This window comes from Dryobates pubescens, chromosome 11 (genome assembly GCF_014839835.1).
Source record: "Dryobates pubescens isolate bDryPub1 chromosome 11, bDryPub1.pri, whole genome shotgun sequence".
NCBI lineage: Eukaryota > Metazoa > Chordata > Aves > Piciformes > Picidae > Dryobates > Dryobates pubescens.
In genome coordinates, this window is record NC_071622.1 from 31,564,408 (window position 1) to 31,582,117 (window position 17,710).

Consider the following 17,710-nt stretch of genomic DNA (forward strand, 5'->3'; position numbering starts at 1 on the left):
TCTGTGGGTGGCTCATTTGAATCCTGCTTGGGATTCAGCCCCTGGAGCTGGGGGGGGCAACAGGGGAGGGTGAGCAGGTTGGTGGGGGGATGATGATTAAAAGCTGGAAAAGATGACAAGCAGCCATCACCTTTGAATGTGGTGAGCAGGTCAGTGCTATCCAGGCCCATCAGGAGGAGGAAAGAAAGCATCTGGTGGGACACTCCTCTGCAAAGACTTGACACATGGAGGCCTTCCCACAGCATGTTTGCAACATTCCACCTTCCCTCCCCAGCTTTAGCAGAGGGAAAAAGCACAAGAGGGAAGGGATGGCATATTGCACCGGTGCAGAGAACATCTCAGCAGCTGCTAGCTGGAGGAGGAAAATGTTACCAGAGGCCAGCAGCCCCATCAGCACCCTGCTGTGAATGTTGCAGAGCTGTCTCATTACCTCTCTGCCTCCATTTAGTGTAGCTCCTGGGTGATCACTCTGACCTGGCTTAGACCAACCTGCCCCTGCTCTGCACAGCAAAGGGAACACAACATCAACCTCACTGCACACTACCTATATGGAAGAAAGCTTGGCCATGGCTCCATTAACTCAGGGTGAATCGGGGTGGGGAAGAGGCCTTTATCGAAGAGTCAGTGACACATTTTCTACTTCATAGCCGTGCCAACACTTCCCATTCGGTTCACTAGGAGAAAAGAGTGGGTGTTGGATCCATTTCACCACGGGATAACCAGTGAGATGGAACTGTTCTTCATTTCCTCAGTGCCTTCTTAAAAAGGAGAATACTTTGGGAGTGGGAATTGGCTCCATGTTGCAGGCTGTGGAGTGGCGAGGGGTGGAGGAGGGGGAACAACGACGAAGCAGAAGAAACAAGGAGCAGATCCTCACAGTGCAATCCCATGTGCGGAAGGACCAGCGCCTCAGTCCTGACTGTCAGCGAGCCAGGGCCATGATGAGGCTGGCACACATCTCAAAGAAGTCCATGGTGTGGCTGCCGAGGCGTGGTGGCACCGAGGGGATGCTGCCAACGAAGGAGCCGCTCAGGGAGCCCATCAGAGACTGGCACTCGGCAGCCGCGGCGCCGTCGATGCTCAGCCGCGGCCGGTGCAAGCCAGCGGCGGAGCAGGAGCGCTGAGGAGTGGATGAGCCGGACCTCTGCTCCATCACATCATCTTGGGGATGGAAAAGAAGAGGGGAAAAAACACCCCAAGAAGTAGCATTAGCTTGGCATCTGCAATAGGAGTGCCTTGCTAAACATGCGACATAAATGGAGACAAATGGGTCAAAAGGGAAATCACAGAGTGCTAGTGGTGGGAAGGGACCTCCAGAGATCATCCTGTCCAATCCCCCCGCCAGAGGAGCATCACCCAGGGTAGTCTGCACAGGAATGCATCCAGGTGGGTTGAGTGTCCAGAGAAAAAGATTCCACAACCTCTCTGGGCAGCCTGCTCCAGGGTTCTGTCACCTTCACCATACAGAAGTGTCTCCTCCTGTTGATGTGGCTCTATCTTGTATCCATTGCTCCTTGTCTTATCCCTGGGCACCACCAAAAAGAGCCTGGGACCTTCATCTTGACACCCACCCCTCAGATATTTATAGACATTGATCGGATCCCCTCTCAGCCTTCTCACCAGACTGAACAGCCCCAGGGCTCTCAGTCTCTCTTCAAAGCAGAGATAGTCAAGTCCTACAGTCATCCTCCTAGCTCTCCACTGGACTCTCTCCAGCAGATCCCTGTCTCTCTTGAACTGGGGAGCCCAAAACTGGACACAGTATTCCAGGTATGGTCTCACCAGGGCAGAGCAGAGGGACAGGAGAACCTCCCTAGACCTGCTGGTCTCTTTTCTTGCTGCACCCCAGAACACCATTTGTCTTTCCTGGCCACAAGGGCACGTTGCTCTCCCATGGAGAACTTGCTGTCCACAGGGACCCCCCAGCAGCTGACTTCAAAGCACTTCAAAACACAAAGTATTATTTAAATACCATTTTTAAACTTCCAAAGTCATGACCTTCTGTGGTTTGCATCTCCTTGCAGCCCCATTCCCCACTCACCATCGATGCTTTTGAAGTCCAGGAGATAGCTGCGGTTGTCCACCTGGTAGAGCTGCAGGCTCATCTTGACGTAGTTGCCTGTCACCGGGTTCTTGCGGCGCACTCTCAGGTGGTAGGAGTTCACCACCTACAATGGGAAGCTTGCTTTCAGGAGTAAGACCCAAAGCAGCAAGAAGAACATTTCTTTCCCAACTTCTGAGGAGAACTGTGGCAGTTTCAGGCTGAGGCATAGGAAATTTTCCACAGATCTTGACCGTAAAGCGGTAGAATGTAGAATCATAGAATTGTGAGGGCTGGAAGGGACCTCAAGGATCAGCCAGTTCCAACCCCCCTGCCATGGGCAGGGACACCTCACACTACAGCAGGTTGCTCAGAGCTACATCCAGCCTGGCCTCAAAAACCTCCAGGGATGAGGCTTCCACCACCTCCCTGGGCAACCTGTGCCAGTGTCTCACCACCCTCATGGGGAAGAACTTCCTCCTAACATCCAATCTCAATCTACCCATTTCTATTTCTTTCCATTCCCCCTAGTCCTATCATTAACTGATACTCTATAAAGACCCTCACCAGCTGCATCCCTTACCATAGCATGCAAAAGAAAAATAAAGTCCAACTAATCCCATTGGTCTGATAACTAACATAAAGCTAGTTGTATAAAATAACTCTCAAAGGATCTGGAGGAGCTGGAAGGTGTCCAGAGAAGGGCCCTGAGGATGATCAGAGGGCTAGAGCTCCTCTCCCATGGAGACAGACTGAGAGAGTTGGGGCTGTTCAGTCTGGGAAAGGGAAGGCTCCAAGGAGACCTTCTTGTAGCCTTCCAGTATCTGAAGGGGGCTACAAGGAAGCTGGGGAGGGACTTTGTAGGGAGTCAGGGAGTGATGGGACTTGGGGGAGATGGAGCAATACTAGAAATGGGTAGATTCAGAGTGGATGTAAGGAAGAAGTTCTTCCCCATGAAGGTGGTGAGACACTGGAACAAGTTACCCAGGGAGGTGGTGGAAGGCTCATCCCTGGAGGTTTTTCAGGCCAGGCTGGATGTTGCTGTGAGCAACCTGCTGTAGTGTGAGGTGTCCCTGCCCATGGCAGGAAGGTTGGAACTCCCTGATCCTTGAGGTCTCTTCCAACCCTAATAATTCTATGATTCTGTGGTTGCTTCTGCTGGCTTGCTGACCTTGGCTGTGTTCCTGTTGTGGCTAAGTACTAACAAGCCACTCTCTCCTTTTCTCCTCTCTTCTCTTGTCTCTTGTACAGGGAGGAAGAGGGGGGAAGCTATTGGTAGCCCCCTGGTTTTGTCCAGGCAGTTTCTTGTGTTGTTTATAAATTGTCAATAGATGTAAATATTGTATAGTTTGTACATATTTATTGCATTTCCTATTTCTAGATTGTAGCTCTGCTTGTAAATATAGCTTCATTTGCTTCCAGCTGAGCTGGTCTGCCAATTCTATGTTGGGGGGTAGTTCTCTCAAATTAGCTTGGGAGTAATTTGAACCCACCACAAGATAACAGCTTCTAGGAAGAACACTGCCTATGAGGTTGAGCAAATGGTTTCCCATCCTGTGTCCTCCTAGCTTTAAAAATGCTTCTTAGGGCTTTGATGCACCATATGCCAGCAGAAGCTGCTGCAACCCATCTGCCAGGCACCAAACTGATCTTTGCTCCTCCCTCACCAGCCAAAATCCCTACTCATGGACCCACATATGAGGACCATGAAACCAGGGCAGGCTGGGCAGAGTAACCTCTTCCATCAGCAGGAGCTGAATTCAGTGTCTGTGAGTCAGCCTTGAGCTGTGGATTTTCTCTTGCTGCTTCCCACCCCACAATCTCTCCGCTGCATCTCATTTGCAGCAAGATCTTTTCTCCCTGCTATATTTAGAATCATAGAATTGTTAGGTTTGAAGGCCCAACCTGAAGGATCATCTAGTTCCAACCCCCCTGCCATGGGCAGGGACACCTCACACTGCATTAGGTTGCTCACAGCCACATCCAGCCTGGCCTGAAAAACCTCCAGGGATGAGGCTTCCACCACCACCCTGGGCAGCCTGTTCCAGTGTCTCACCACCCTCACGGGGAAGAACTTCTTCCTAAGATGAAGGACTTCTACCTATGAAGCAACTGGATGGACAGGGAAGTTATTTTGATGAGGAGTCACATCTCAAGTTATTCTTAGGGTGGGAAAGACTATTGTGAAGCCTCCTGGTACAATATAAGCTTCACTGCCTACATGAAGGCATTGGGCTGACTTGGTGTGTGAAGTTGTACCAGAAATACAGCAAGTTTGTTCTCTCTCTGGGAAACCAATGCAGCTAACATATGTCTGGCTGGTGTAGGAGGCAGCCTGCAGACAGCACATCTCCTGGCTGCTGCAATGAAGTCAGGTTTCTGTGTGCTACCTGGCTGGAAACACATACTATCATAAAAAAGAAGGAGGAGCTGGGACACTCTGGAGAAGCAGCACAGTTAAGCTCACCCTGGACAGCCTGCAACAAGGAGGGTTATCTCCTGTGGTGATGAAGATCTGGGCTGAAACTCTCCTTACCTTGCTGCTGCTGCTCCCATGAGGCTGCTGTGAAAGACCATGAGTCAGGAGAGCTCAAGTCAGTGACTGCACCAAGGCTTGGCAGGAAATATTAAAGGGTAACTCGGGGATTTATTACTCTGATGTTGAGAGAGACTGTGACCAAATGCTGCATAGCTCTGAGGAAACAGCTGAGGTGAGCACTGCCAACTGAAATGTCATTTGGGTTTAAATCAAGCTTCAAGAAGCTGGGGCCTAGAACAGGGAAGTGGTGACTGAAAGCACCTCTGATCCACAAGCATCATCTCCATCAAGGAAAGTGCCACCACATCAATCACAGAATCATCATAGAACAGTGGAAGGGACCACAGAGATCATCTGCTCCAAGCTCCCCACCATGGGCAGGGACGCCTCTTGACTAGATTCAAGTGCTCAAGGCCTCATCCAACCTGGCCTTCAACACCCCAGGCAGGAGGCATCCACAAACTCCCTGGGCAGCTTATTCCAGAGTCTCACCACCCTCCTACTGAAGAACTTCTTCCTTCAAACCATTCCCCCTTGTCCTGTCTCTAGAAACCCCCAAGAAAAGTCCCTCTGCAGCCTTCCTGTAGGATCCCTTCAGCTATTGGAAGGCAGCTCTAAGGTTCTCCAGGCTGAACAACCTCAGTTCCCTCAGCCTATCCTAGCAGAGGTGCTCCAGCCCATGAATCATCTTTGTGGCCCTCCTCTGGACTCAATTCAACAGCTCTGTCCTTCTTAAGCTGGGGACACCAGAACTGGAGGCAGTATTGGAGGTGGGGTCTCAGCAGAGCAGAGTCAAGGGGCAGAATCCCCTCTCTAGCCCTGCTGGCCACACTCCCACTTGCTGCAGCCCAGCACACAGCTGCCTTCTGGGCTGCAGGAGGGCACTGCTGGCTCCACACTCCTGCCCATAACACCTCCTACACCTCACTTGTCCATCTTTCAGCATCACCTCAGCACACTGCACTGCTAGGACCTGAGTAGAAAAGAGGAGATCCTTTGCTCAGGAGCACTCTAGATGACCTCTCAAGGAATTAGCCACTAAAATTAGAAATGTGACTGGCCCCTCTTATCCTCACAGCTGAAGGAGGCAGAATCATCTTCCCAGGCAGAGGCTTAGAGCATTTAGAAGGAAAACTCTCATTTCATGCCATAAATAAACACCACAGATACTGAACCCTGGCTAGCATCTTAATTCCCCTGTTTGCACTAGTGAGACATCACAGGGATGCTCACAAGGTGGAGCAATGTATTTGGAAGCAGGTGAGGCTACAACTATAGTTATTAAGCTCCCTGAGCAATTCAGTTCCTAGGACCATAGGATGTTAGGGGTTGGAAGGGACCTCCAAAGATCATCCAGTCCAACCCCCCTGCCTGAGCAGGACCATAGAATCTAGCACAGGTTGCACAGGAACACAACCAGATGGGTCTTGAAAGTCTCCAGAGAAGGAGACTCCACAACCTCTCTGGGCAGTCTGTTCCAGTGCTCTGTGACCCTCCCAGTAAAGAAGTTCCTCCTCATGTTGAGGTGGAACCTCCTATGCTGCAGTTTATATCCATTACCCCTTGTCCTATCACAGGGTGCAACTGAGCAGAGCCTGCCCCTCCCACTTGACCCCCAGCCCTCAGATATTTATAGACATTTATCAAATTCCCCTTCAGTCTTCTCCAGACTAAACATCCGTAGGCCTCTCAGCCTCTCCTCCTAGGGCACATGCTCCAGTCCCATCATAGAATTCTCAGGGCTGGAAGGGACCTCAAGGATCATCTAGTTCCAAACCCCCTGCCATGGGCAGAGGACGCCTCACACTACATCAGGTTGCTCAGAACCACTCATCCTGGTACCCCTCTGCTGGACTCTCTCCAGCAGAGCCCTGTCCTTCTTGAACCGAGAATTCGACCCTTGAAGCACCAGCGCTGCCTACCTTCCACTCAAAGTCCAGCTGCTTCATGGCACGGTACACCTCGGCCATAATGTCATAGGGCTTGCTCTGGCTGCGGATTCCCAGGTGCCACTTGGCCTTTTTGACCGTCAGGGGTTTCGGCTTGGTGGTGTTGAGGGCATCCAGAGGGCACCGCGCCTTGGGGCTGTCCGCCACCAAGGGCGGCATCCTCTCGGGGTGCGGCTTGACCCCGGGCGGGATGTGCAGGGCGCTGTCGTCCATGAAGGAGCCGGTGGGGGGGCTGGAGGCCAGGTAGAACTCGCTGGCCTGGTTCATGATGCGGCGGTTGTCGATGACGAGGTGGTAAGCCACGGCCAGCTGGTCCTGGGGGTCGCCGCTGTACAGGCTGTTCAGCACCTCCGACTCCGTGCACTCGAACTTCTCGCACACCTCCCGCACCGCCTCGTCGTCAACGACTGTGGCGTCATAGGAAGGGTCCTCCGGGAACAGGTAGCTGGGCAGCTCCTCCTTAAACCACTCGTGTTCCCTTGGGGAAGGAAAAGCAGCTCTGAGCAAAGCCATCACCGCCACCAGCCCCTCACTTGGGCGAGCTAAGACTGCTCACAGAATCACACAGGATGTTAGGGGTTGGAAGGGACCTGGAAAGATCATCCAGTCCAACCCACCTGCCAGAGCAGGGGCACCCAGGGCAAAGCACACAGCAATGCAGCCAGGTGGGTTTGGAATGTCTTCAGAGAAGGAGACTCCACAACCTCTCTGGGCAGTCTGTTCCAGGGCTCTGGCACTCTCACAGAGAAAAAGTCTTCCCTTCCGTTTCTGTGTCACCTCCTCTGCTCCAGCTTGCACCCATTGCCCCTTGTCCTATCACTGAACATCCCAGAGCCTCGCTCTGTCCTGACACTGCCCTGCACATCGTCATAAACATGAATGAGGTCACCCCTCAGGCTCCTCTGCTCCAAGTTAAAGAGCCCCAGCTCCCTCAGCCTTTCCTCAGCAGGGAGATGTTCCTCTGCCTTCATCTCCGGGGCTCTGCCCTGGACTCCCCTAAGCAGCTCCCTGAGGTCCCTCCTGAGCTGAGGAGCCCAGAACAGGACACAACACTCCAGATGCAGCCCCACTGGGCCTGCAGACTGGGGAGCTGAACCCAGCCCTGCATGGTCTGCCAGTATTGTAACAGCAATGACAGTTTGTTCAGTGGGCTCTGAAGTAAGACCTCAGCACTCAGAAGATGCTCAAGCTCTTTGATTACTACAGGTCTGGCAGAGGTACAGAGCACCAAAGCTATCCAAGTACCTAATTCCCACAGAATCACAGAATGGTGAGGTCATCTAGTCCAATCCCCTGCAGTTAGCAGGGACATCCTCCACTAGGTCAGGTTGCTCAGAGCCTTGTCAAGCCTGACCTTTAATATATATATTCAGGGATGGGGCCTTGACTGCTTCCCAGGGCAGTATGTTCCAGTGTTTCACCACCCTCGTAGTAAAAAAACTTCTTCCTAGCACCCAATCTGAATCTACCCTGCTCTAGTTTAAAACCACTGCCTCTCATCCTAGTGCTCCAAGCCCTGGTAAACAGTCCCTCCTCAGCTTTCTTGTAGGTTCACTTCAGCTACTGGAAAGCTGCTCTAAGGTCTCCCTGGAGCTTTTTTTTCTCCAGGCTAAAAACTCCAACTCTCTCAGCCTGTTTTCACAGGAGAGGTGCTCCAGCCCTCTGATCATTTTTGTGGCTTCCTCTGGACATGCTCCAACAGGTCCATGTCCTTCTTGCGTTGAGGGCCCCAGAGCTGGACACGGTACTCCAGGTGAAGTCTTACCAGAGGAGAGGGGCAGAATCACCTCTCTTGATCTGCTGGCCATGCTTCTTTTCATGCATATCACTGGTTTTGCCAAACACCATGAAGAGCCTTCAGAGGCTATTTTATAATGCACTTAAATAGCATTTTATATATATATATATATTTAATATGTATATAAAATCATCACCCTGTTCATCATCACCCACTGCCAGCCAGCAGCCCCTCTCCACCCCTCCATCAGCACAGACGGGCTGCAGTAGTGCTCCTTGAATCATCTGGGACAAAATCCAGCTGCAGCAGCTGACTGCTCTTGTGAACCACCCAGCCCAGCTGCCAGCAACTGACCCTCAGGACAGCCACTGATAGGCTGGAACCCCCCACATGCAGCCAGCCAGCCCAGCACATCCCCCTGAGCCTCACCTGATGTCCTTGATAGTGGCTCGCTTGAGGGGGTCGACCTGCAGCATGTGCATGAGGAGAGTGGCAACAGAGCGGTTGAGGTATTCAGGGATGTAGAAGACACCTCCTCGGATCTTCTTGAAGAGGGTGGGCACGTGCTCGTCATCAAAAGGCAGAGTGCCGCACAGAAGGGCATAGAGGATGACACCACAGCTCCAGATGTCCACCTCTGGGCCAGCGTAGAGCCTGTAGGAAGGCAAGAGCAGCAGCAAGGTGTCAGCCCTCCTCGTCTTCCCCCCAGCTCCGTAGCTAGGGTGCAGGTCTCACTGAGCAAGCTGGGGACCACTGGGCTCCACCAGGGCAGGAAGCTGGAGGGCTGCTCACATGAAGGTCCCCAGCCAAACGTGCCTAAGCCAGGATCACTCAGGAGCAAGGAGAATCACAGAATCACAGAAACATTCAGGTTGGAAAAGACCCTCAGGATCACTAAGTCTAACTCAGAACCCTACTCTACAAGGTTTGCCCCTAACCACAGCCCCAAGCACCACATCCAACCCACCTTTAAACACATCCAGGCTTGGGGACTCAACCACCTCCCTGGGCAGCACATTCCCATGCCTGACCACTCTTGCTGGGAAAATTTTTTTCCTAATGTCCAGTCTAAACTTCCCCAGTCACAGCTTGAGGCCATTGCCTCTTGTTCTGTCACTAATTGCCTGTGAGAAGAGACCAGCACCAACCTCTCTACAATGTGCTTCCAGGTAGTTGTGAAGAGCCATGAGGTCTCCCCTCAGCCTCCTCTTTTCCAAACTAAACAGCCCCCAGCTCCTTCAGTCACTCTTCATTAGACTTATTTTCAGGCACTTCCCCAGCTTGGCTGCCCTCCTCTGCACTGGCTCCAGCATGACAGAAATGACATGGCAGAGCTGGCACTGGTTGCCCATGCTCCCCTGGTCAGCCACGTGCATTCCCGCCTCTGCCAGACCCTCCAAGAAGCCAGACCCCACATTTCCAAGAGGTCTACCCCCAAGGTCTCAGCAGCCAGCAATTTCTGTTCATTCAGAGCAGCAGGCTGAACAGCAGCAGACGTCTCTATCTCCAAGTGTTTATTTTTGGTGGAAGTTGGTGTGCTGGCAGTGCCAGCACTCCTGCTTCCGACAAGCTGCTAATGTGCTCCCTGGCATCACCAAGTGGGGACACCCCAAATATACAGGGTTTGCTGATGCTGCTTGCTCCATTTATCTCTTTTTCACAGAATCAAAGAATGTTAGGGGCTGGAAAGGACCTTGAGAGATAGAATAGAATAGAATAGAATAGAATAGAATAGAATAGAATAGAATAGAATAGAATAGAATAGAATAGAATAGAATAGAATAGAATAGAATAGAATAGAATAGAACAGAATAGAATAGAACAGAATAGAACAGAACAGAATAGAACAGAACAGAACAGAACAGACAAAACCCAGCTGCAGTAGCTGACTGCTCTTGTGAACCACCCACCTCTTGTCCTGTCACTCGTTACTTGGGAGAAGAGACCAACCCCTACCTTGCTACAAGCTCCTCTCAGGTAGTTGTACACAGCAGTAAGGTCTCCCCTCAGCCTCCTTTCCTCCAGGCTAAACCATCCCAGTTCCCTCAGCTGCACCTTGTATGACCTGTTCTCTAGCCCCTTCACCAGCATCACTGCTCTACCATGGTCATGCTCCAGCACAAGCCTTCAGCTTCCTGCACGTGCTTCTCCTGAAAAACCATCACCACAGACACACCAGTGTTCAAAAAACACCAGTCAGGCATTCTCTAAACACCAGCAAAACACTCTCTGTGTTTGTCCAAGGGTGAGACCTCCCTTGCAGAGGCCAGGGACAGCACCACAGTAATTTGGGAAATGTAGAGGATTACAGAATCACAGAGTGTTAGGGGCTGGAAGGGTCCTTGAAAGAGCATCCAGTCCAACCCCCCTGACAGAGCAGGATCACCTAGAGCAGGTCACACATGAAGGTATCCAGGCAGGTTCTGAATGTCTCCAGAGAAGGAGACTCCACAACCCTCCATGGCAGCCTGCTCCAGGGCTCTGGCACCCTCACGGTGAAAAAATGTTTCCTCCTGTTTCCATGGAACTTCCTATGCCTCAACTTCCACCATTGCCCCTTGTGCTGTCATTGGGCATCACCCAGCAGAGCCTGGCTCCATCCTCTTGGCACTCACCCTGCACATCTTTATAAACATGAATGAGGTCACCTCTCAGTCTCCTCCCCTCCTACCCAAAGAGCCCTCAGCTGCTTCACTCTCTCATAAGGGAGCTGTTCCACGCCCTTAATCATTTTTGTGGCTAGATTAGCTAGATGTGATCCTGCCTCCATGCCCAATTCCAACAGACAGGAATCATGACTCCTCTGCTGATAACTGCATTGCCTGAGCAGCTGATTGGACTTCTAAGGCCAAATGAGATGCACTTTTATGACTCTGAAACCTGAGCTGTCACAGTCCACTGCTTTCCTGCTCTAGCCAGCAAAGGCAGGAGGAGCTGGGCACCAGCTCAGCCTTGCAGGAACAACAGATCCCCTGCAAATGCAGCTCTGCTACAGCCCTGAGAAGAGGGCAGCTTGCTGTGTTCACTGTGTCCTGTACTACAAAAGTCAAGCATCACTGACACTGTAAGCAGCACTGCTGCAGTGACAGCCAGTGAAAATGGACAACATGTAGGCTTGGGTTTGCTTTCCTCCCTTACTTGTACCCTTGAAACAATCAGACCCTGCATGCAGTGACAAAACAACAGAACCATTTTGGCTGGAAAAGGCCTTTAAGATCACCAGGTCCAAAAACTGCCAAGTCCGCCACTAAACCCTGTCCCTCTGCACCACATCTACACAGCTGACATCCCTCCAGGAATGGAGACTCCACCATTGCCCTGGGCATAGAATCATACAATTGTTAGGGTTGGAAGGGACCTCAAGGATCAGCCAGTTCCAACCCTCCAGGCCATGGGCAGGGTCACCTCACACTACAGCAGGTTGCTCACAGCCACATCCAGCCTGGCTGCAAAAACCTCCAGGGATGAGGCTTCCACCACCTCCCTGGACAGCCTGTGCCAGTGTCTCACCACCCTCATGGGGAAGAACTTCTTCCTGACATCCCATCTCAATCTACCCATATCTAGTTTTGCTCCATCTTCCCCAGTCCTATCACTCCCTGACACCCTACAAAGTCCCTCCCCAGCTTTCTTGTAGCCCCCTTCAGATACTGGAAGGCCACAAGGTCTCCTCGGAGTCTTCTCTTTGGAGTTTTCTCTTCTCCAGACTGAACAGCCCCAACTCTCTCAGTCTGTCTCCATAGGAGAGGATCTCCAGCCCTCTGATCATCCTTATGGCCCCTCTCTGGACACCTTTCAGCACCTCCAGATCCTTCCTGTATTTGGAGCTCCAGAACTGGACACAGTACTCCAGGTGAGGTCTCAGCAGAGCAGAGTAGAGAGAGAGAGAGAATCACGTCCCTTGACCTGCTGGCCACGCTTCTCTTGATGCAGCCCAGAATGTGATTGGCCCAGAATGTTTCTGGGCTGCAAGTGCACACTGTTGTCTCATCCTGAGCTTCTCATCTCCCAGCACCCCCAGGCCCTTTTCTTCAGGGCTGCTCTCAAGCCAGTCCCTGCCCAGCCTATATCCCAGCTGCAGGACCTTGCACTTAGTCTTGCTGAGCCTCATGAGGTTGTCATGGGCTCAGCTCTCCACCTGTCAAGGTCCCTCTGGATGGATCCCTTCCCTCCAGTGTGTCAGCAGCACCACACAGCTTGGTGGTGTCGGCAGACTCGCTGAGGGTGCCTCAATGCCACTGTCCAGGTCACCAACAAAGATGTTAAACAAGACTGGTCCCAGTACTGATCCCTGAGGGACTCCACTTGTGTAGCAGCCTGTTCCAAGGCTTGACAACACTTACAGTGAAGAAATTTTTCCTAATGTCCAACCTAAACCTCCCCTGGTGCAACCTGAGGTCACTTCCTCTCATCCTATCACTTGTTAAGCTGCCATGTGCCTTGTCCCCTATAGGAACTGAAAAAAATGTGGGTCTGGCCTTTACTGGAAAGGATGTGGAAATAACATTACTGGGTTTGGGGGGGATGATGGTAGTGTTTGTGGCTTTGTCCCCCTCTTGCCAATGAGAGCTTACTTGCTTTCACATGTACTGTAGTCACAACAGGGCTCTTGGATGCTGGTCTGATTCCTAGGCTATTCTGCCAATTCTTGCACTGGTGTAAACAGGGATAAACTAATCAGAATGACAGGAAGCACAGACTTTGAACAAAATGCTGCATTCAAAAGCTATAGTTAGAGGCACAAATATGCTGGACTAGAAGAACTGATGCTTGTGCAAAGGAGTCGTCAAAAACACAGGGCAAATAATCATAGAATGGTTTGGGTCCAGAAGGGACCTCCAAAGGTCCTCTAGTCCAACCCCCCCTGCAGACATCCTCCACTAGATCAGGTTGCTCAGAGCACTGTTGAGCCTCACCTTGAGTATCTCCAGGGATGGGGCCTCAACCACCTCCCTGGGCAACCTGTTTCAGTGTTCCACCACCCTCATGGTGCAGAACTTGCTCCTAACATCCAATCTAAATCTGCTCTTCTCTCATTTCAGACCAGTGCCCCTCGTCCTATCCCTGCAGGCCTTTGGAAACAGTCCCTCTGCAGCCTTCTTGTAGCCTCCTTCAGGTACTGGAAGTCTCCTACTAGGGTCTCCCTGGAGCCTTCTCTTCTCTAGGCTGAACAACCCCAGCTCCCTCAGCCTGTCCTCACAGGAGAGGCTATTAAGAAAGACTATTTGAAGGACCATGCAGAGGACTGAAGATCTGGAAGTCTCTCTTTGCAGTCCTTGCTGTGCTAGGGAAAAAAACAAACAACAAAAACCCCCAAACCAAACAAAAAACCCCCAACCAAAAAAAACCAACCCCAAACAACCAAACAAAAAAATTCACAACCAAAAAAACTCCATTCTATGTAACTTAGGCTCATGACATAAAATACAGAAGGTAGCACTTGTGTGCCAACAGGGTTCAGCCTTGCACAGTGCATTCAACAGGCCATGTGTTGTACAGATGCTGCATGCTGAGGGAGGTAACCCCACTGGAGGTTTGTCAATCCAATTTATCCATCCAAAAGCAAATTATGCTGGTTGATCCCACTGTCATGAACAAAACCCCTGCCTGAAGACAAGCAAGCAGCAGACAAACGTTTTCACTACAAGAGTTCAACAGTGTCGGGAAGTGATTGAAGATCTTCCTGGTTCGATGGTTAGTGAAGGGCTCTCCTCATCAACACTGTGTGTTAGGAGAGAAGGGGGTGAGCTGGAAAAGCCCTTCCACCTGAAACTTCCCTATTTGCACCCTCTTTAATTAGCAACATAAACAGGTAACATCTTTTTCTCTTCTTTTCTCCCAGGCAACCAGCACCAGAACAAGAGGACACAGTTTCAGGCTGCACCAGGGGAAGTTTAGGCTGGAGGCTAGGAGGAAGTTTTACACAGAGAGAGTGATTGCCCACTGGAACGGGCTGCCTGAGGAGGTGGTGGAGTCACCATCACTGGAGGTGTTTAGGAAGAGACTGTATGGGGTGCTTGGTTGCATGGTTTAGTTGATTAGGTGGTGTTGGATGATGGGTTAGACACGATGATCTTGAAGGTCTCTTCCAACCTGGTCTGGTCTGGTCTATTCTATTCTATTCCATTCCATCTGCAATTAACAATTCCTCCAAAATAAACATCTGCAGTGAAACACAGTTTGCTACTACAGCTACTGAGAAAGGTCAGAACCAAGTAAAATTCCACATTTTCCCCAGCAGATTCACAGGTCAGGAGGATTCAGCTGCTTCTAACAGATGTGCAGTGTTGCTTCATAGAAGGACAGAATGGCTCAGGTAAGAAGGGACTTCAGAGATTGTCTCCTCCAACCTCCCCACCATGGGCAGGGACACCTCTCAGCTAGACTCAGCTGCACAAGGCCTCATCCAGCTTGGCCTTCAACTCCCCAGGGAGGCTTCCTGTCCCGAGGAGAAATTTAAAGATCACCTGCTCACACAGGCTCTGATCAGAATTGGAATGTCCTACCTTCCAGAGATGACTTCAGGAGCTGCATAATTTGGGGAACCACAGCTGGTGCGCAGAAATTCGCCATCTGACATCATGTTGGACAACCCTAAAAACAAGATGCTTACTGCAGATCATAGCATCACAGAATGGCTCAGGGTGGACGGGACCTCAAAGATCATCTACTCCAACCTCCCCACCATGGGCAGGGACACCTCTCAGCTAGACTCAGCTGCTCAAGCCCCCATCTAACCTGGCCTTGAGCATCCCCAGGCAGGAGGCATCCACAACCTCCCTGGGAAGCCTATCCCAGAGTCTCACCACCCTCATACCCAAGAGCTTCTTCCTAAGATCCAGTCTAACCATGCTCCCCCTCAGCTTCAAGCCAATCCCCCTTGTCCGGTCTCTAGAAACCCTCATGAAAAGTCCCTCTGCAGCCTGCCTGGAGGATCCCTTCAGCTGTTGGAAGGCAGCTCTAAGGTGCCCTGGAGTCTTCTGTTCTCCAGGCTGAACAACCTCAGCTCCCTCAGCCTATCCTCCTAGTAGAGGTACTACAGCCCTTGGATCATCTTTGTGGCCCTCCTCTGGAACTTGCTCCAACAGCTCTGTGTCCTTCTTATGATGGAGAGAGGATATGAAGGTCCAGTCACAGAGGACAGGTCTAAGAAGTGGAGGGAGGAATTTGGAGTGGAATTGTTGACAAAATTTAGACAGATTCCATTGAGCTGATTTACAAATTATTGTTGCTGTCATTTTCACATCCAAACACAGAATATTTACTCCAGGTTAATTTTCCTTCTGTAAATTGCAAATCCCAGAGCACAGAGGAAGAGAGACATAATTCAGCACAGAGCATGCACTTCCTGTGTGAATCCTGTGGGGTTGTTAAATCAGTAAATGTTCCAGTGCTAGAAAGAACTCACCAGGACTGAGCTGGTCTTCCAGAAGTTAGAAAGGAGTGACAGAATCACAGAATTTTAGGGGCTGGAAGGCACCTCAAAAGATCGTCCAGTCCAACCCCCCTGCCAGAGCAGCATCACGCAGGGCAGGTCACACAGGAACACATCTAGGTGGGTCTTGAGTATCTCCAGAGAGGGAGACTCCACAACCCCCCTGGGCAGCCTGTTCCAGGGTTCTGTCACCCTCACAGGGAAAACATTTTACCTCCTGTTTCCATGGAACTTCCTATGCCTCACCTTCCACCATTGCTCCTTGTGCTGTCATTGGGCATCACCCAGCAGAGCCTGGCTCCAGCCTCTTGGCACTCACCCTGCACATCTTTACAAACATGAATGAGGTCACCCCTCGAGCTTCTCTTCTCCAAGCTAAAGAGCCCACAGCTCCCCCAGCCTGTCCTCGTAAGGAAGATGTTCCACTCCTTTAATCATCTTTGTGGCTCTGTGCTGGACTCTTTCAAGCAGTTTCCTGAGGCCCTTCTTGAATTGAGGGCCCAGAACTGGACACAATACTCCAGATGCCACCTCACCAGTCACTGGGACTGAGGTGGCAGCTGAGCCATTTCAATGCATTCCAGTTGGAATCTCCTTTTACTGCTCATTTGTCCAATAAAGTGAGGCCAAGAGCACAAGGCCAGCCACGCAAAGAACATACCAACACAGGCAGCCAGCTCCCTCTGAACTAACTGCACCCTCTCTGTCCTAAACATCAATCGGCTCAACCTTTCTCTCACCTGCTTATTACTAAAAACACAGCAAAGACTTGCAAAGCACTTTGCTGCTCCAGCCTTAATGCCAGCACAGGAGCTGCCTGCAAGGAGTAATCCCTGGCTTTTGCAGGAGGGCTGGTGTTTACAGCTGGGGGGCTTTGCAGGCAAAGCCGCTGCTGGTGGCTAGGAAAAGAGGCTCTGGGTTGCGTACGGCGCTGCCGTACGGCCACGCTCCAGCGAGCGCCCGGGAGCTGGCTGCATGTCTGGAATGCTGCTGGGGTCACATACCAAAATCAGCTATCTTTGCATTCATGTGAGCATCCAGCAGCACGTTCTCTGGTTTCAGGTCTCTGTGGACAACCATGTGCCTGTGGCAGTAATCCACCGCCGAGAGGATCTGCTGGAAAAGGCGGCGAGCTTCTGCCTCTTCGACCTAGGGACATGGAAGGGAAACAGTCCTGAAGGTTGGGTCTGCCTGCAGGGCTGGCAACAAAAGGTTTGACTTAGCAAGGAGCCAGCGTGTTCCAGGGTGCAGAGAGAATCTCACAGTGTGCCTGTGACCAGAAGCAGCAAATAAAGGAAGTTTCCCACCTTGCCTTCTATGACAGAATCATAGAATCAACCAGGTGCGAAAGACCTCAGAGATCATCAAGTCCAACCTATTACCTGACACCTCATGACAACTAAACCATGGCACCAATCCTTTTTTGAACACCTCCAGGGACAGAGACTCTACCACCTCCCTGGGCAGCACATTCCAATGGCCACTTACTCCTTCTGTGAAGAACTCTCTCCTCACCTTGAGCCTAAACCTCCCGTGGCACAGCTTGAGACTGTGTCCTCTTGTTCTGCCACTGGTTGCCTGGCAGAAGAGACCAACACCCACCTGTCTACAACCTCCTTTTGGGAAGCTGTAGAGAGCAATAAGGTCTCTCCTGAGCCTCCTCTTCTCCAGGCTAAACAACCCCAGCTCCCTCAGCCTCTCCTCACAAAGCTTGTGCTCCAGACCCCTCCCCGGCCTCGCTGTCCTTCCATGGACACGTTCAAGTATCTCAATGTCCTTCTTAAATCGAGGAGCCCAGAACTGGACACAGGACTCAAGGTGTGGCCTAACCAGTGCTGAGTCCACGGGCAGCATGACTTCCCTGCTCCTGCTGGCCACACTATTGCTGATGCAGATCAGGATACCATGCCGTGATGCGTTTGCAAATGATGTAGCTCAGTTAGAAGCCTACATTGAGTTGAGCTATCAAGGACAACTCAGTGATGGCACCTATGAGGCATCCCAATGG

The 17,710-nt window shown here is 51.3% G+C and overlaps 1 protein-coding gene across 2 annotated transcripts in view; it reads right to left on the reverse strand.

Annotated features, from left to right (window-relative positions):
• Positions 1–338: 338 nt before the first annotated feature.
• Positions 339–17,710, reverse strand: part of PRKAA2 (protein kinase AMP-activated catalytic subunit alpha 2) — a 31,553-nt gene continuing 14,181 nt past the window's right edge. For both annotated transcript variants that reach the window (XM_054165710.1, XM_054165709.1), the window contains exons 4-9: positions 16,707–16,851; positions 14,774–14,861; positions 8,697–8,921; positions 6,503–7,007; positions 2,042–2,168; positions 339–1,161 (exon numbers count right to left, since the gene is read on the reverse strand). In XM_054165710.1, coding sequence (XP_054021685.1) covers positions 923–1,161; positions 2,042–2,168; positions 6,503–7,007; positions 8,697–8,921; positions 14,774–14,861; positions 16,707–16,851 — 1,329 coding nt within the window. In that variant the 3' untranslated portion in view covers positions 339–922. The remainder of the gene's footprint in view (positions 1,162–2,041; positions 2,169–6,502; positions 7,008–8,696; positions 8,922–14,773; positions 14,862–16,706; positions 16,852–17,710) is intronic.